This window comes from Podarcis gaigeae (genome assembly GCF_964106915.1).
Source record: "Podarcis gaigeae genome assembly, chromosome: 15".
Taxonomy (NCBI): Eukaryota; Metazoa; Chordata; class Lepidosauria; order Squamata; family Lacertidae; genus Podarcis; species Podarcis gaigeae.
The window spans coordinates 31,726,675-31,746,219 of NC_139692.1; the positions used below are offsets into that span (position 1 = coordinate 31,726,675).

At 46.2% G+C, this 19,545-nt stretch overlaps 1 protein-coding gene across 2 annotated transcripts; it reads left to right on the forward strand.

Moving 5' to 3' along the window:
* The first annotated feature begins 115 nt into the window (after positions 1–115).
* Positions 116–19,154, forward strand: UNC45B (unc-45 myosin chaperone B). Of its 2 annotated transcripts, none has more exons than XM_083714439.1 (20): positions 116–480; positions 1,497–1,658; positions 2,722–2,758; positions 3,038–3,213; positions 4,247–4,336; positions 5,885–6,052; positions 7,127–7,295; positions 7,635–7,805; positions 8,766–8,937; positions 9,824–10,124; positions 11,304–11,398; positions 12,576–12,717; positions 13,074–13,214; positions 14,167–14,294; positions 14,837–14,903; positions 15,123–15,236; positions 15,567–15,682; positions 16,565–16,682; positions 17,239–17,394; positions 18,428–19,154. In XM_083714439.1, exons 2-20 carry the CDS (start codon positions 1,497–1,499, stop codon positions 18,692–18,694), a joined length of 2,790 nt encoding a protein of 929 aa, XP_083570565.1. In that variant the 5' UTR covers positions 116–480; the 3' UTR covers positions 18,695–19,154. The 2 variants fall into 2 exon arrangements, with proteins under 2 accessions (XP_083570565.1, XP_083570566.1); XM_083714440.1 differs by having other exon boundaries at positions 391–513.
* The last annotated feature ends 391 nt before the right edge of the window (positions 19,155–19,545 follow it).

The following is a 19,545-nucleotide window of genomic DNA, read 5'->3' on the forward strand; positions in this document are numbered from 1 at the left end:
TACTGGAGGCATCCCGCAAGTTGCAGCTGCTCCTGAAACTCTTCTAGGACTCTGGAGTAAAAGCCATTTGTCCCAGAGTTTCAAATGTCTGACACTTCCTTAAATAGAATGGGAAGGAGCAGAGTACATTTCATGGGGTGGGGTGGGGGGAATCCAGGGGGGCTATTTGCATTTCTTTTTCGCTATTTAAAAGGCCCTCCTTCAGTCTTGCCCAAAATTGGTGCACATTTTGGACACACATTTCAGCAAATTGTTCAGACCCGTCCATTGTGCTCAGTTTAAAGCCAATCATTGTTTCAGGAAGTTAGACCTTCACCCCTGAGGTCTTTCGCACTGTGCTACAGTCCTGGATTTGTGACCATTTCATTGAGCTATATATATATACCTATCTATCTGAAGCCCAGGCAGACATATCAGTCTACTTACACAAAGAGAGAAGAGCTTGCAGTTCATTGATCAAAGGGAAAACAGCCAATATTGGTGAGTAATCTCAGAGTTTGGAAACTTCAGAAGGTATGGAAATCTGGGTATTAAGCGAGTAGGAACTGAAATCAAATAGCAGATTGATGCTGGTGGTTGTGTTGAAAATCAACCTTGGGTTTTGTTTTTGTTGGGGATGGAATGTGAGATTGTGTCAGGCGATAGTGACATATCCCAGAGGCATATTGTGGCTGGCCAAATATAGCTGCTTACGGGAGAGTCTGCTGTGGGAAAGGAGAAGGAAGGCAATGAAAAAAAAGCAAGCAAATTTTCTTGGCAACAGCTTTCAGAGACTTAAAGCCTACACATAATACACACAAACACACGTACACATATACCGTAGATTGATTGATTGATTGATTGATTGGCTTTTGAGACTGTAGATGTAAAAAGTCAAGCAAAATAAATATTAAAAATCAAGCAAAAGAATGATCAAGCAAAATAATCAAGCAAACGCAAATTTAAAAAACCATACCTGTAATCATCATAACTTTGATTGAGTGAAGTACATCAGCCACATGCGATTCCTCAGCTTAGGGGGGAAAGGCAAGGAAGAAGGGGCTCAACAGAAGTATATAAAATTATGCAGTGTGGGGAGAAAGTGGAGGATGACCCAAATGGTCAAGGGGATGGAATGACTCTCCTGTGAGGAAAGGCTGCAGTGTTTGTGATGTTTTAGTTTAGAGAAAAGCTGAGAAAGAAGTGACATGATGGATTACAAAATTACGAAATTATGAAAATGGATATAGAAATGTTTTCCCCTTTTCTCACCTCTACATAGATAGACGATCAGGAGCAGTGGGGTGGGGGTGTGTGTTGCAATTAGACTACTGCACTAAGGTTAAATTCCCACCTGTTGCTCCTCCCACTTTTGCCTCTGGCTCCGCCCACCCAGGAGTTTGACCAGAAAGGAATGCACCCTTCTGTTGAGGGAGAGGGCCAGGCAGAGGGGTCTCGAGGGCCTATCCAGTCCTACATTCCTGTCCTAGACAGATACTGTTGGTTTCTTTTCCTAGATGGATAACGCTTCGCAGCTGAAAGAGGAGGGAAATAAGTATTTCCAAGGCAATGATTATGAGAATGCTATCAAAAGCTACACAAAAGCCCTCAAGGTCGCCAAAGATAAATCGCTTCAGGCGGTGTTGTTCCGAAACCGGGCAGCTTGTTTCCTGAAAAAGGTAAAGCCAATGAGATTAGATGCCGGATATCCCACATGGGATTGGCGGAGATGACGGGCAGAATCCGTGACCAAGAAAAAGAGACGGTGGAAGAAGACTGGAAGAAATTTAAAGTATATCTCAAGAACTGTTGTAAAATTAATGAGTGCTAAAATGTCAAGGGAAAGGAAAATATAGAATTACAGCCGTAATTGATTAAGTATGAGAAGAAGCTAAAAAAGAAAATGAGTAATTAGTTAATTGGAGTGAGGGGTTGTTGAAGAAATTTTAAAACAGGGATGCAGAAAAGGGGAGGTAAGGGGAAGTCTGGGAAGTAAGGTTTATGAAAAAGAGGTTTTGAAATTATACATGTTTATATGTTTTGTTTGTCTATGTATTGTGTGTTGTTTTGTTTTTAATTTGTGTTGGAAAATCAATAAAAATTTATTTTAAAAAAAAGAGAGATTAGATGCCGGATAGCTCAATGGGTAGAGCATGAGACTCTTAATCTCAAGGTCATGGGTTCAAGCCCCACATTGGGGAAAAGATTCCTGCATTGCAAGGGGTTGGAGCTGATGACCATGTAGTCCCATCCAACTCTACAGTTCTAGGATTCTTGATGAGGAAATTCCCCGTAAAATGGGAATCAATCAGGATAGGCATTCAAATCTAATACAAGAAAATAGAGATATTGTTATGCATCAGTGCAATAGTCCAACAATTGTTGAACTTCAGGTGTCAATGGGAATTCGTTTTATGAAGTCGTGAGTGAGTTGTGTAGATACTGATTATTGAACAAGTTGACTTGCTTTTGCAGTAGTCAGCCTTGAAAAGGTGTTGCGGCAGGGGGTGGGGAAGAGAATTTGACTGCAGTGGCGTAGCGTGGGTTGTCAGCACCCGGGGCATGGCAAGTAATTTGCGCCCCCTAACCCGTGGATTTGCGCCCCCTAACCCTAACCCCCAGATGTTGCGCCCGGTGCGGCCGGGCCCCCCTGCACCCCCCACACTACGCCACTGTTTGACTGAGATCAAAGCCAGCCATCTCAGTCACTGATTCCAGCCATTTTTCTTCCCAAATTCTTAGGAGAACTATGCCCAGGCGGCGTCAGACGCATCCAGAGGTAGGTCAAACGATGGCTCTGTCATTTCAAATTTACCTCCACAAACCCAAACCTTTTTTTTAAAAAAGTACACATATGGGACAGTCCCTGTTTGCATACTTGCAATCTGAATGACGTAGTATAAAAGGAAAAAGGGATGAGAAAGAGAAAAAACAATCGAACTTCAGCATTCAAAAGGTGCTGGTCCTTCAGCAGAGCCATATGGAATGGGCCAAATGCTTCAGCCAGATGGAATAGCTGCTGCAAGGTGACAGTTGTCATTTGCTAATTCCCCACTAGCTATCGACATCAATGCTTCAGATATTAAGGCCTTATACCGACGTAGCCAAGCTCTGGAGAAGCTGGGCAAGCTGGATCAGGCCTTCAAAGATATCCAGAGGTGTGCCACTATTGAGCCCCGGAATAAAAACTTCCAAGAGACTCTCCGTCGTCTAGGAGCCTCTATCCAGGAGAAGGTAAGCACAGAGTAAGGTTGGCACACTGGTCAATTGACTGGTCAGAGACTGTCACCCAACTGCCTGTTTTTTTACCATGGTCAGCTAATGTCAAATGTTCCAAGAATGCCACTATATGGATGGCAGCTAACTTTTTTAAGAAGAAGAAAAAGTCACAATGATAGCATTTATTATTTCCTGGGGCCCTGGCTCTAGAATGTGGAGCATCATTTGCAATCTTGTGCAGATACAGGAAGAGAACAGCATGATTCTTTTTCTACCTTGAGTTTCTGATGCTGCTCATCAGTGAAAACTGTGACCACACTCACACCATACAAATAAAGCACCATAATAGCACTTTGCACAGTCATAGCCTCACCCAAAGAATTCTGGGAGCTGTAGTTTGTTAAGGGGTGCTTGAGAGTTGTTATTCCTCTCCCAGAGCTACAACTCCCAGAGTGCTTTAACAGTCAATCCCGCTTCACGGGTAACTCTGGGAACTGTAGCTCTGGGAGGGGAACAGGCGGTCTGTTAACGGCTCTCAACATCCTTAGCCATGTCTGTTTAAAGCAGAATGATGCCACATTAACTATATAGTTCAGTTCTGCTGAATCAAGTTGCTCACTTAGAGCTCTCCATGGTCCTGAATTCCTGATCTGCCATATTTTGTGGGTGCTGAAGTGTCCTCTCTCACAGCTACAATTTCCAGAGTTCCATGTAAAGAGGGAGAGATTGTTAGCTTCCCTGGGAACTATAGCACTGGGAAGGGGACTAGGGAGGTTCCCTAGCAACTCACAGCACCCTTAACATACTACAGTTCCCAGGATACTTTGGGGGAGAAGCCATGACTCTCCCAAGTGGTATCATAGTGCTTTCAATGAATGGTGTGGATGTGGCCTGTGACAGTGGGGGTGGGGGTATGGCTAGGAAGGGTGGGAAGTCCCAAGGGCCAAAGAAAGAAGGCCAGAGGGCCACATTTCACCCTTGGGCCTGAGGTTGCCCACTACTTGCTCTAGTCTAACTCATATCTTGTTTCCCAACTGACCTGGTGCAGCTGCGTGTCCAGTTCTCTACCGATGCCAGGGTCCAGCAAATGTTTGAGATCCTGCTAGATGAGAAGAGTGAGAAAGAGAAGCGAGAGAAGGTGAGGATTGATTGATTAACAACCCAAACGTGTGGCAGCAGGGTATTGCAGCGCACCATATAAAAAGCAAACAAACAGTAGACAACAAGAGAAAGAAATGGTGACACGCCAATATAAAAAGCAAGACATCCATATTTCCCAAGCGGGCATGAATGATGAATGTTGAGCATCTATGTCTAAAGCAAAGGAAATAAAAATCCCACCAGTGTTCCGGATCCTCCACCACCCTGGAAGCATGCAGCTTATGTGTGACTTCCCCGCCCCCTTGCAATAGCCAAAGTCCATAAATTCCTTTATAATAAGTAAGATTTCTGTCCTGGCTTCCAGTTATTGAAGAACAAGAACTCCGAAGAGGATTCTTCTCAAAGGCTTTCATGCTTAAATCAGTGTGATACATATGCAGAAACACTGGTCAAACCTATTACAGTGGTGCCCCGCAAGACGAATGCCTCGCAAAACAAAAAAACGCACAAGACGAAAGGGTTTTTCGGTTTTTGCGTTGCTTCGCAAGACGAATTTCCCTATGGGTGTGCTGGTCCCGGGGGGAAGGTACCGTTACCGAAGTCCGAGTTCACAAGACGAGGGGCGAGGTCCGAAACAGGGAGCCGGGCGGGGAACAGGAACGCTGGAAGGTCAGAAGCAGGAGGCCGGGCAGAGAGCAGGAACACTGGAAGGTCTGAAGCCAACAACGACGTTGCTCACGCAACCTGGGACCGGGCTGACTGACCTTTATCTTCTTCTAAGGCCAGGGGCGGTCCTGGCCCCCAGGAGCCCCGCCTCCCTTGGCCTTAAGGCGAGCACTCCTCCTGGGAGCAACCAGTTCCCTTCGCCTCTCTGCCCTAAGCCTCTGCGGTTCAGGAGAGGCCGAAGGGTTACTGGGCCCCGGAGGAGGCTCACCTGTAGACACTGAGTCCTCAAGCACCTCTGGGGCCAGAATGGTTTCACCTGGTGCCTGCTCCTGAGGATCTGACACAGGTGCAGGCTCCTCAGAATCTAGGCCTTTCCCCAGTTCAGCCGGCCCTGGAGGCGGGGACTCCTGTGCAGGCTGGGATTCCTCTGGTTCAGCCTCTGAATCGGAATCCCAGGCCATCACAATGGGCTTGCTTCGCAAGACGAAAACTTCTTCTGAGTTTGTTCGCTTTTTTCCTAAAGCCGCTTGAAGAGGCGCAGTAGTGACGGACCGTGCTTCGCAAGACGAAAAACATCGCAAGACGAAAAGACTCGCAGAACGAATTAATTTCGTCTTGCGGGGCACCACTGTATTTATTTCATAAAATTTATATACTGCTTCATTGCAAAAAAAAAGAAAGAAGAAGAAGCCCTCAAAGCAGGTTTTTTAAAGATAAAACAATAAAATTATCAATAGGAAGAATTAGCAACAATAATTTAAGATCTTCAAAAAGTTAAATTAACGATAAACTAAAATCAGATTAAAACCCGCATCAATTTTCTAAATATCTGGGTAGGCTTGCCTAAACAAATATATATATGTTGGAATTTGTATAGCCATTCAATTATGTCAATTGCCATTTCTTTTTAAAAAACCAGGCTGCAAACAATCTCATTGTCCTCGGCCGGGAGGAAGCGGGTGCAGAGAGGATATTTCAGAACAATGGCCTGAACCTGCTACTGAGGCTGATAGACACAAAAAACCCAGAGCTAGTCCTTGCAGCGATAAGGACCCTTTCAGGGATGTGCACAGACCATAAGGCAAGGGTAAGTGTTCTCTGCGGTTGCCTGGTTCACACATCACCCTCTGCTCTACACCCTCCCCTCTGGTCTCAGACCCACTGTTGACCAAATCCTAACTTTATGTTCTTTGTATCATGCCTTTCTCTCAGCACAGGCATAAATTAAGACAGATACAACTAAAGTACACTCTATCTATCATCTATCTATCTATCTATCTATCTATCTATCTATCTATCTATCTGCATGCAATTAAATAAGTAACCATATTAAAACTGCAGAGAGAACACTTAAAAACATTTAAAAGGACAAATACTACCTGCTGAAAGAAAAGTACAACACTCAGAAGACACTACCAGAAGTCAGTGAGTGGCCAATGCTCTGTTGGACGGGGGGGGGGGAGCATTTGCTTGTCAGCAAAAGAAAATCATAGAGCGGTCCAGGCAAGCCTCCCATGGAAGAGAGCTCCACAATCTGGGAGCAGCCACAGGGAAGGCCTTCTCCTTTCCCACCCTCCCAAGGGACACGGGTGGTGCTGTGGTCTTAACCACTGAGCCTCTTGGGTTTGCCAATCAGAAGGTTGATGGTTCAAATCCCCATGGGTGAGCTCCCGTTGCTCTGTCCCAGCTCCTGCCAACCTAGCAGTTTGAAAGCACGCCAGTGCAAGTAGATAAATAGGTACAGCTGTGGTAAGAAGGTAAACAGCATTTCCATACACACTGGTTTCTGTCACAGTGTTCTGCTGCCTTGGAAGCGGTTTAGTCATGCTGGCCACATGACCCGAAAAGCTGTCTATGGACAAACACCAGCTCCCTCGGCCTGAAAGCGAGATGAGCGCCGCAACCCCATAGTCGCCTTTGACTGCACTTAACTGTCCAGGAGTCCTTTACCTTTACCTTTCCCCACTCTCCCACAGGATGGACCAATGGTCTGTCTTGATGCAAGGCATTTTCCTGAGGCCCCGTGTTCCTGTGAATTTGTCTAGTCCTCTTTTTAAGCCACCCAGGTTAGTGGCTGCTACTGCCTCCTGTGGGAACGAGTTTCATAGTTCTAACACTGGCAGGTAACTCAGACAAAATCAATCTCTCGTTCGCTGGACAGGCAACAGCCATCCTTCACATGCTGGGAATTGACAATATCTGCCTGTGGATGTCCACCAACCATGAAGAGATCTCGCTGGCTGTCTCCAACCTCCTGCAGGCCATCATTGACTCGCTAACCGGGGAAGGCAAGAAGGAAGAGCATGGAAAAGAGGATGCCTTAGTGCTGGGTAATTATTGGTAACTTTGCTAAAAGATGCATTGATAAGTGCTGATCTGAACATTAAAGATTTTGGCGGAAACCATGCTCTGAGTTTGAGCTCTTCATCCATCTGGAGGGCATCAGGAAGGCTGATATGAATGAAAGTCAGTCCCTGTGCTTATTATTTATTTACAAAAATATTTATGCCATTAAAATAATCAAAGAGGTTTACAGCCTTGAGGTTACCAACAAATGGACTACAGTGGCCAGGCTGTCCCTGTTCAGAAATGAATGGATATTAACAGCTACACCAATCACTTTCCAGAAATGACTGTGCTTTGCCCAACTTTCTTTTTTTTTTGCACAGACACAAAGAAGGACCTGAAGGCAGTCACAATGCGCCTCCTGGACATGCTCCCCAATAAAAAGGTGTCTGGACAAGGCCGAGACCGTGCTCTCAATTTGCTCAATAAGAACATACCAAGGAAGGACCTGAGAATCCATGACAACAGCAGGACCCTGTTTGTCATTGACAACGGTAAGCCCAGCGCCAATATCCTCTTTTCCTGCTGGTCCAGATCTGACAACAGGTAGAGAGAGGCAGTGTGGCACAATAGTTAGAGTGTTGGACTGTGCCCTGGGAGACCAGGGTTTGAATCCCCACTCAGCCAGGAAGCTCTCTGGTGGACCTAGGGCTGGTTACTTCACTCACTGTCTCTCAAACTCACTGTCCCACAAAGTTGTTGTGGGGATTAAATAGGAAGAAGGAGAACCACAGACACTACCTTGAGCTCCTTGGAAGAAAGAAGGCTTTGGCCCAATATACCTGAAGGGGTGTCTTCGCCCCCATTGTTCAGCCCAGATACTGAGGTCCAGTGCCAAGGGACTTCTGGCAGTTCCCTCACTGCAAGAAGTGAGGTTACAGGGAACCAGACAGAGGGCCTTCTCAGTAGTGGCGCCCACACTGTGGAATGCCCTCCAGCCAGATGTCAAGGAAATAAACAACCCTCTGGCTTTTACAATACATTTGAAGGCAGCCCTGTTTAGGAAAGTTTTTAGTGTTTGATGTTTTATTGTGTTTTAAATATTCTGTTGGGAGCTGCCCAGAGTGGCTGGGGAAACCCTGCCAGATGGGCAGGGTATAAATAATAAATTGTTGTTGTTGTTGTTTAGAACTAGAAGCCACAGAGCTATATCTGATTCCCATAAGGGGACTCTCTTAGATGCCAACTCTAGAGGAAGATACGAAGCTGCCTTATAGAGAGCCAGACCATTGCTCCCTCTAGCCCAGTGTTGTCTACACAGGCTGGCAGAAGCTCCTCAGGGGTTCAGGCAGGGGAATTCTCAGCTCTGCTTGGAGATGTTATTGCGGATAGAACCTAGGGCCTTCTGCATGCGGAGCACGTGCTCAGTCACTGAGCCCTGTCCAAGGTTGCATCTCTGCATTTGCGTCTAAACTTACCCTGTGTTCGCTCCCTCCCTCCTGCTCTGCTCCCAGGTCTCAAGAAGATCCTGAAAGTTGCTGGCCAGATACCTGACATGCCAAACTGCCTCCCTTTGACCGAGAACACCCAGCTGACAGCTTCGGTACTCCTGAACAAGCTGTATGACGATTTGCGGTGTGACCCAGAGAGGGATAACTTCAGGCTGCTCTGCGAGGAATACATCCAGTGAGTAAGGGGCTGTGTGTCCTGCTTTACAGTGAAAGTCCTCTCTACCTTAAGGCATTTGCAGAGCTGCCCATTTCAAGCCTGGTTTAAAGATAACTCCAAGAAGGGAGGGCAGTTCAGCTGGGGAGGCTTGAAGCTGACCAACCACAGTGAGCACCTGCACAGGTCCACCTGGTCACAAGAAGAACCTAGTCCAGCATCTTGTTCTCAGAGTGGCCAACGAAAGGGAAACCCGCAAGCAGGACCTGAGCACAAGAGCACTCTTCCCTCCTATAGTCTCCAGCCACTGGTATTCAGAAACATTGCTTCCTTCAACTGTGGAGGCAGATCATAGCCATTGTGGCTAATAGCCATTGATAGCCCTCTCCTCCACAAATTTCCCCAATCCCCTTTTAAAGCCATCCAGGTTGGTGGCCATTCCTGTCTCCTGTGGCAGGGAGTTCTATAGTTTAACTATGCGCTGTGTGGAGAAGTCATTCATTTTACCTGTCCCCAAAAACCCCAACATTCAGCTTCATTGGATGACCGTGAGGTCTACCATTAAGAAAGGGAGAATAACTTCTCTGTGCCATGTGTCATTTTATAGTCTCCCTCCACCAGGGTGAGATGCAGGGCTTTTTTTCAGCCAGAGCTCACTGGAGCTCAGCTCCAGCCCCTCTCTGGCAGGTGGGTGCCCTTGCCATTCTAAGAGAACAAGGGAGGTGTTCATGGTGAGCTCTGGCACCTCTTTTTCTAGAAAAAAAATTACCGGTGAAATGGATTGTATTTCTAATTAAATCATGGGTGGATATCCTGAGTTTCCCCAAACCCCAATGGGCCTTTGATGGGTAGGTGGGGACATCATGCCTTCCACTTCCTTCCTTCCTCTGCTTTTCCATATTTCTAGGAGCAAAATTGACCCCCAGGACATGGATAAGACTCTGCACGCCATCCAGACGGTGTCTGGGGTCCTGCAGGGGCCTTTTGATTTGGGGAACAAACTGCTAGGCATGAAAGGGGTCATGGAGATGATGGTGGCTCTCTGCGGCTCCGAGCGAGAGATCGATCAGCTGGTGGCCGTGGAAGCCCTGATCCACGCTTCGACCAAGTTGAGCCGGGCCACCTTCATCATCACCAACGGGATCAGCCTGCTGAAGGAAATCTACAAGAAGACCCAGAATGAGAAGATCAAGATCAGAGCTCTGGTGGTCAGTTCTCCTGGCTCAGGGGTGGATGGGGAACCGTGGGGAACCCTGTTCCCCTCAGTCACTGTGGCAACCTTACTTCCCCTGCAAACACGTGAGATGGTTGATTATCCTCAGTGCAGGAAGGCTTTTCCTATGGCAAGGTTTAATGTTCTCCCTTCTAATGTTATTAGATGACAGATACAACAAAACCCCAATGAACGGCAGTTGCTGCCCTTGTAGCAATATTGAGGTGAAGTCCATCATGCATATCCTTCCCTGATGCAGTTTCAATCAAGGGACTAGGAAAGACTTAATACACCCCATTATGCAGCCCCTCCCTGGCCGCTCTTATGATCACTTTGCTATTGGTTCCCATAAACCAAACACAGAGCAAATGGCAACATTTTTTAATATGGCCTTCCTAGAATTGTAGAGCTGGAAGGGACCATGAGAGTCATCTGGTCTAACTTCCTGCAATGTAGAAATCCTTTTGCCCAACATAGGGCTCAAACCCAGTGGCGTAGCGTGGGTTGTCAGCACCCGGGGCAAGGCAAGTAATTTGTGCCCCCTAACCCGTGGATTTGCGCCCCCTAACCCATGGATTTGCGCCCCCTAACCCTAACCCCCAGATGTTGCGCCTGGTGCGGCCGGCCCCCCCTGCACCCCCCACGCTACGCCACTGCTCAAACCCACGATCCTAAGATTAAGATTCTCATGCTCTACCAACTGAACTATCCTAGTACCACTTGTGAGTTAGACCACATGATTTCTGTCTGTTTATGTTGCAAACCACCCTGTGATCTTTGGATGAAGGGTGGTACAACAACAACAACAATAACAACAACAACAACAACAACAACATCCTATTTAGGATTATAATTCTGTGTTTTAGTTGTATTAAGGTGTGCTAATCGTTGTCAATCGTTATAAAATAGTTACAGAATGTTGACTAAAAATGAAGAGATAATGATGGGCATTATCCCCCCTTTTGGGGGGGAAGGTGTATAGGATCTGTACCAACCCTCCAACCTTGCAGTCAGGAAGCCTACAAAACCTAAAGCCGAACGATTTGAGCTGTAGGTGGAGGCCTACATTTTGAAGTACACGCCACAGCAGAGTTTCATTTTTAAAAGGGTGTGTGTGTGTGGCTATGCCAGTGCAATACTGAGCCCACCAATACCTCCTTGATTCTCTTCCCAGGGCCTTTGCAAGCTGGGCTCCGCCGGGGGCACAGACTACGGCCTGCGACAGTTTGCCGAAGGGTCAACAGAGAAGCTGGCTAGGCAGTGCCGGAAGTGAGTGGCAGAAGACCGACTTTGGGGACGAGGGGTGGAGGAGTTGGGAGAGCAGATTCCACAAGAGATGCTGCCTCTCTCAGTCTCTCAAGTTTGCATGCCAGACTAACTGCTAGCTCCTCCCAGTCACCTTCTGGAAGCGTATTCTTCAAACATCCCAGCCAGACTCTTAGGTCCATGTGGCGTGTAATATCCTAGCATTTCTGCAACAAAATCACATCTTCCATTCTCTGGTAACTTCCAGATTGGATTGCTGCAGTGCGTTCCACATAGGGCTGCCCTTGAAGATTATTCGGAAACTTCACTCGGTCCAAAATACAGCTGCCAGATTACTGGCTGGGGTTCCATTTAAATCTAATATAAACCCTGTTTTGAAACAGCTGCAATGGTATTGTTGTTTAAAGTCCTAAATGACTCAGGCCCCAAATATCTGAAAGACCACATTCTTTCCTACAGACCCTCTCAGGTGCTGAGATCAGCAAAGTAGGCCCTCTTGGTAGTTCCTCCACCCTTAGAGAGCTGTGGGGGCTGGCCTGGGAGAGAGCCTTCTCTGTGGTGGCCCCTAAGCTATGGAACTCCCTCCTCACAGAGATGCGTCTAGCACCTTCACTGCACAGATTCTGGAGAATGCTGAAGGTGCACCTCTTTACCCTGGCCTTTGGCACTGAGGTGTATGGTTTTAGGACCCACCTTATTTTAATGATCGCAGGTTGTTTTAAATTGTTTTTAATATTGTATTTTAATGCTGTAACCCGCCCTAGGATGAAAGAGAGAAAGAGAGAGAGAGAGAGAGAGAGAGAGAGAGAGAGAGAGAGAATGACAATAATACAGTGGAACCTCAGGTTACATTCGCTTCAGGTTACATACTCCGCTAACCCAGAAATAGTGCTTCAGGTTAAGAACTTTGCTTCAGGATGAGAACAGAAATCGTGCTCCAGCGGCATGACGGCAGCAGGAGGCCCCATTAGCTAAAGTGGTGTTTCAGAACAGTTTCAGGTTAAGAACGGACCTCTGGAACGAATTAAGTACTTAACCTGAGATACCACTGTAATACTGTTTTGCAAATAATCTGGATATTTAAAGAGTCCAAGGACATCAGTTTAAAATCTGTTCTCCTCCAATATCTTCTCCAACATTTGCCTTACTGAGCCTCATCTTCCTTGCCTCGTTCCTTCAGATGGCTGTGCAACCCCGCCATTGACACCCGCACAAGGAAGTGGGCTATAGAAGGCCTTGCTTACTTGACCCTGGATGCCGACGTGAAGGATGACTTTGTGGAGGATGAGCCAGCCATGCAAGCCATGTTTGAATTAGCCAAGGTAATTCACTTGCGTGAATGCCACATACATGCAGATCCTTGCGGCCCTAATTGCCCACTGCTGTAGTTTTCCACCATTATTTTCACAAAATAATGTCCCAGGTGGCTCAACTGAACAAATATAAATCATAAGCATAATGGAAATAGACATAATCACAATTCTTTGATATGCAGAACCGGCACTGTTAATAGGTGCCACATAAACCCTTTCCACATTTGTAAAAACTCAATCTTTTAGATATGTAACCCTTGGACTGGACAAAGGTCTCTCTTGCTTTCAAAGTCTCTCTCACTTTAAATACCTGATTTTATCTTCTTCTTTTAAAAACAAACAAACTTTGATTTTGCGTTTTACAGACAAGCGACAAAACCATTTTGTACTCAGTGGCCACCGTCTTGGTGAACTGCACCAACAGCTACGATGTCAAGGAAATTATCCCGGAACTCGTGCAATTGGCCAAGTTTTCCAAGCAGCATGTTCCTGAGGAACACCCAAAGGTAGCCGGCCGGTCATCCTTGGCAACACCAAATGCTGTTAATAACTAGCAGGAAAGAACTCTGCCCTAGCAATGGGAGAGAATTTTTATTCAGTTTGCGCTGGAAAAGCAAACCTACCTATTTTGCACTTTACAAAACAGTACCACAACTGAAGCAAAGCTGTGCTCCAAAATTCTCACCACCTTTTCCCATTGCTGTTCTCCAATAAAGTATTATGTACAAAAAGGCAGTTAACATATAATTTAAAACAGTTGAAAGCACAAAAACAAATATATTAAAAACCTATTAGTGAAAATAACATACAAAATGAATGTATGTAATTTCATTCTTTTTTACCTCATTATAAACATCTGGCTAATGTGTTCTCTATGCTTCTTACCTGGGTCCTTTAATGCTGTTCACCTACCATAATAATAAATATTGAACCTGGTTTGGAAAAGCATTATATTAGGGGGAAAGCTTTGCAAAAATGTGTGCATTATGGATATAGATATTAGGCAAAAGTGCAGACAAATGTGTATATCCAGGAGAAACTCGCATTAAAATCCTGATTAATTTTCATGAGGGCTTGTTAAAAAAAAAAATCGCAACCTGATGTAGAAATATCAGGAACTGAAGAGTGGGAAAACGGGAAACTGAAATATATTTATTTGTTACATTTATATACCACCTTTTCCACCAAGGCACTCAGCGAAGTGTACGTGGTTTTCCTCCTCACTATTTTATCCTCACAACAACCCTGTGAGGTAGGTTGGGCTGAGAGACGACTCGCCTTTAAGGTCACACCCAGTGTGTGAGGATTTGAACCCTGGTTCTTCCAAGGCCCTAGTCCAACACCCTAACCACTATACCCCACCAGAAATTGACAGATCCACCCATCCCTACTCCTCCACAGAGTGGCAGGGACCAATATTAAAGTTGGGCTTCACCACAACTCCTTACTCTCCCACAGGACAAGAAGGATTTTGTCTCAAAGCGGGTCAAACGGTTGGTCGCTGCCGGAGTCACCTCCTCCCTGGTCTGCATGGTGAAAGCGGACAGCGCCATTTTGACCGATCAGACCAAAGAGCTCTTAGCCAGGTAAGCTGCCTCACTTCTGCCTTTTCAGAATTCTCAGGCGATAGCAGGATGCAACAGGAAAGTCATTTTAGGAAAGCCTGAAATGCCAGTGCAGGATACAAGGGTGAGCAGTGTACCCTCACAGACTCTAGATTCCAGAGAAGCGTCCAACAAAGTCTTGTGTCTGTGGTGTAGTGGTTAAGAGCGGTAGTCTCGTAATCTGGGGAACTGGGTTCGTGTCTCCGCAGGGTACGGGGTATCAAATCCAAACTCTTCTTTTTCTTCTTCTTCTTCTTCTTCTTCTTCTTCTTCTTCTGCCCTGAATGATGTTCACACGCTGAATAGGTACTTCAGGATGAAAGCTGAAGATGTTCCTGTTAATAGCAAGGGTTGGAGGGGGGTGCCATTCATTATATGGCCAAAATGGCACCACCCAAGAATCCCCAGGAATGTTTCAGACAAACAATCAGCCCCTGCCAGCACAGAGACAGACCATTGCTTTTGGGACGTAATCAACAACAACAGGGGACACTTATCCCAAACGTATGTTTCTCTTCCAACAGAGTTTTTCTTGCTTTGTGTGAAGATGCCAAGGACCGTGGTACCATCGTTGCTCAAGGGGGTGGAAAGGTAATTCTTTCAGCTTCCTATTTCAGGTGCTCCTATTTAGGAATACTTTGTGCAATTAATCTGGGGACGTGTGTGTGTGTGTGTGTGTGGTGGTGTTGTTGTTATTGAGGCTATTTTTTGGGATAATGTGCAAATAAGAATTTAGGGTAGAACGCTCAGCCAACAGGGACATTCAACTGTGAGCCTACCTGGTGTCATCACCTAATTTGTTGTTCTTAGGCCCTGATCCCATTGGCTTTGGAAGGCACAGAAGTTGGCAAAATCAAAGCGTCACACGCCCTGGCCAAGATTGCAGCCATCTCCAATCCAGACATTGCATTCCCTGGGGAGAGGGTGAGTTAATCCATGGCATATTTAGAACATGGTTATGTTTGTGTGAACAGAGCAGAGTCCAGCAACTGGAGAGCACCAGGAGCACATTTATTACTTTAAAACAAGCAGAGGGCAACTTTTATCAGCCCAAAAGCAACATTCCCTTTCTGGACAACCTTCTCGGGGCTGGAGGCAAAAGTGAGCAGAGCAAGGACTGCACATTTTCCCTTTGTACAGAAGGCCTTTTGTTCAGAAAGGCGTCTGCTCCATTGTTGGGTGTGGCAGGGTCTGAATGGCCACAGGGCTCCAGGGTGCCCCAGGGTGACATCCATTTGCCTGCCTCTCCCACAGGTGTATGAAGTCGTGCGTCCTCTGGTCAGTTTGCTGAACACCGAGCGGGATGGGCTACAGAACTACGAGGCTCTTCTGGGTCTCACCAACTTTTCAGGGAGGAGCGACAAGCTCAGGTGATTTACAGCAGCCATTTTGTTCCCCTGGGGGATTCATGGCCTCCTGCTATAGTTAGACAGCCTGATGTGGCCAAGATAGGAATCTATGTTTCTCATGTAAGAAAGGACTTATTCCCACAGCGCATTGTTAAACTATGAAACTCACTCCCACGGGAGGCACGCCCATCAATGGCCCCAGAAAAAAAGGGACATCCCATTTTTTCTTACGAGACGACAGCAGCCAAAATGCTCATTGCAATCTCACGCTGCATTTTTGGGGGGCATGGAGCCCCAAACACACTTTTTTAGCGCTGTGCCTCCCCCGCATGCTTTTTAGGGGGCTGCAATCTCGCACAGGTCACATGACTCGTGTGGGAGTTTGGCTCTGCAAGATGGCGCCTTGGTTTTGGGCCTCTTCACATTGGAAGGTATGAGGAGTCATGTGGGCAGAAGCGATGTTGCAGGTCAGCTGGAATCAAATGTCACTAAGAAGCCAATGGGATTCCTCCTGGTGCTTCATAAGCTGCAGACCACAACCAGGCCTGAGAGTGGCCTGCCTGTTAGGTGGAGACCAGGGATGCTCATTTGAATAAGATATTGTGGGGGCCCAGGTAAGTCCTGCCCCACATAACTGATCACATGATGCATTGCACACACACCACTTGAATGGGAATGCCCATCAACTTTGTGGGGGCCCAGACCCCTCAAATACTTTATTGTGGGGGCCAAAACCCCCATTGCCCCTCGGCTCCTAAATTGGAGACCAAATTTCACTCAGACTCCCTGCCCCAAGGTTGCATGCAGGATTCCACCCTGAGGGGTGCAGAATTTTACTACATCTTGCAATTCACATGCTAGTGTGTGCTTTGCAATTTCACACGCACACGTTGCTTCTTTCAGACAAAAGATCATCAAAGAGAAAGCCCTGCCTGACATTGAGAACTACATGTTTGAAAACCACGATCAGCTTCGGCAGGCGGCCACAGAGTGCATGTGCAACCTCGTGGTGAACAAAGAGGTAAAATAGCCCTTGTTATTCAACGGAGGGCAACCTGTAGCCCGATTTGGCCTGCCATGGGTTCCAATTTGACCCACAAGGCTATAGGTCCCCCAATACTGTCCCTTTTTGTTGTGGTTAAAAGGTAAAGGTAAAGGGACCCCGGACCATTAGGTCCAGTCGTGACCGACTCTGGGGTTGCGGCGCTCATCTCGCTTTATTGGCCAAGGGAGCCGGCATACAGCTTCCGGGTCATGTGGCCAGCATGAGTAAGCCGCTTCTGGCGAACCAGAGCAGCGCACAGAAACACCGTTTACCTTCCCGCTGGAGCGGTACCTATTTATCTACTTGCACTTTGACATGCTTTCAAACTGCTAGGTTGGCAGGAGCAGGGACCGAGCAACGGGAGCTCACCCCGTTGCGGGTATTCGAACCACCGACCTTCTGATCGGCAAGTCCTAGGCTATGTGGTTTAACCCACAGCGCCACCCGCATCCCATTTTTGTTGTGGTGGTGGTTAGGGGATGAATTAATCCAGATCTCTCTCATTTCCCCCCACCTCTGCCCCCTGTACCAGGTTCAAGAGAGATTCATAGCAGATGGGAATGACCGACTGAAACTGCTCGTGTTGCTGTGTGGTGAGGACGACGACAAAGTCCAGAACGCCGCAGCAGGAGCCCTAGCTATGCTCACGGCTGCCCACAAGAGACTCTGCCATAAGCTGACCGAAGTGGTAAGGGTCTCATTGCCCTTGAGCATAAAGTGTGTGTTGAAAGTTGCATCTGTATGAGGAAAGTTTGCAGTGCTGGGTACCTTGTAATATAGAGAAGAGGCGAGTAAGAGGTAACATGATATAAGTTTATAAAACAATTCATGGCATGGAGAAATTAGATAGAGAAATTTTTTTCTCCCTCTCTTATAACACTAGAACTCATGTGCTACCAATGAAGCTGATTATGGGAAGATTCAGGACAGAGAAAAGAAAGTTTGTCATGCATTGGAGAAACTATGGAACTCCCTCCTGCAGGAGGCAGTGATGGCCACCAACTTGGATGGCTTTAAAAGAGGACTGGACAAATTCATGGAGGAGAGGACTATCAATGGCTCAGCTCTGTCGCAACAGTCAGAGGCACCAATGCTTCAGAATGCCAGTTGCTGGAAACTGCAAGAGAACAGGATGCTCGACTAGTTGGGCCACTGGCCTGATCCAGCAGGCTCTTGGTTTTATATGATGGCTAAAATAGAATCTTGAGGTTGTTTGGAGCTTCTGTGCCTTTAATTGAAGCTTCCTCTTGGTAGCTTCTATCTCTAATTCTGTCCCCTTCAGTGTCTATAAATTGTTGCTTCATTAACAGTTGATGTTCACCACTGCTGGGGTTCTGAGGAGCTTTCCTCAGCAGTTTTCTCAGTTTCTTTTCTTCCTTTTCTATTCTGTGATTTTTTTAAAATAATAATAATAATAATATGAAGAAATTAGTAACGAAAACCCTCTTGTCGTGCAGGAAATGCCTGAGCTAATTCAGAAATAATTCACCACTAATTTAGCCCTGAAAAGGAAGCAGTTAGAGAAAAAAACTTGGTGCCTCATAACAACTTTCAGCAGCCTTAACAAACTACAATACCCAAGATACTTGGGAGGAAGTCATGCTTGTTAAAGTGGTATAAGGGTGTTTTACTTGTATGGTGTGGACTAGCACCTTGAACAGTTCTGTGCAGTTACACATTTCAAAGATGTGCAAGTAACCTAGCAAATCTTATTCCTGCAGACAACCCAGTGGCTGGAGATTCTGCAGAGGCTCTGCCTCCACGACAAGCTCAACGTACAGCACCGTGGGCTTGTGATTGTTTACAACTTAATCCATGCAGACCAAGAGCTGGCTAAGAAACTAGTGGAAAGTGAGATGCTGGAAATCCTGACCATTGTTGGGAAGCAGGCGGATGACCCCCAGAAGCAGCATGTCCTAAAGGTGGCTCGGGAATGTCTCGTGAAGTTCATGGACTATGGAATGATCAAACCTATGTCTCCGTCATAAGGTCACAGGAAATCTAAGATCTAAAAAGAATGAGGACTAGAGGCAAGGAAGTGATCTGACATGTAAAGAACTTATATTGGAAAACTGAAGCGTTATTTCCAAAGCTCTGACACAATGCGAATGTTTTTGCCCACAGAAATAGCCCTCAGATTTGTTTCTTCAAGGGGAACCACAAATTGTTTCTGGCTAGCAAACCTCCTTTCCAAAGCAACTTCCTGTTAAAGTTTTGGAGCGTCAGAAAACAACCTGCAATGTTTGAAATAATAAAAAAAACCCACCCTTTTGTTTTAGAGGTTCCTGATGTAGTTTTTATAATTATATTATTCTCACTGTCTTTTGAACGATTTGACTTGTTGGAAACTCTAACAACGTTTAACATAGACTCCTCGCTAGAGAAATTCATGTGATGGTTCTTGTTATAATGTGGTGATTCACTAATAAAATAGTTGGTGCAGAAAAATTGCACATTGTGCAGCTTCCTTAAAATGAGAAATAGCATAATAGTGAATGGCTTGGGTAATATTGTGACATGCCACCCCAATCTCCAAACTGTTAAGAGGTTCCAGGCCCTTACTCATGGTTTTGTGACCTTGGAATACCGTATTGGCCCAAATATAAGCCGCATCCAGAAATAAGCCGCACCTCTATAATTCAAGGCTTACTTGCGGGTATGGCCAGCATCCTGGCACTACTGCTCTGAACAGGGAACAGGAGCGGCTGGTGCCAGCTTGGGGAGGTAGTGCCAGGAGTGCCAGGAAGCAGTAGTACCGGGAGGCAAGTGTGCAGTGTTTGGTTCCGAATATAAGCTGTGGATATAGAGTACACGTTTCACAGGGCCTCTTTTAAAAGAC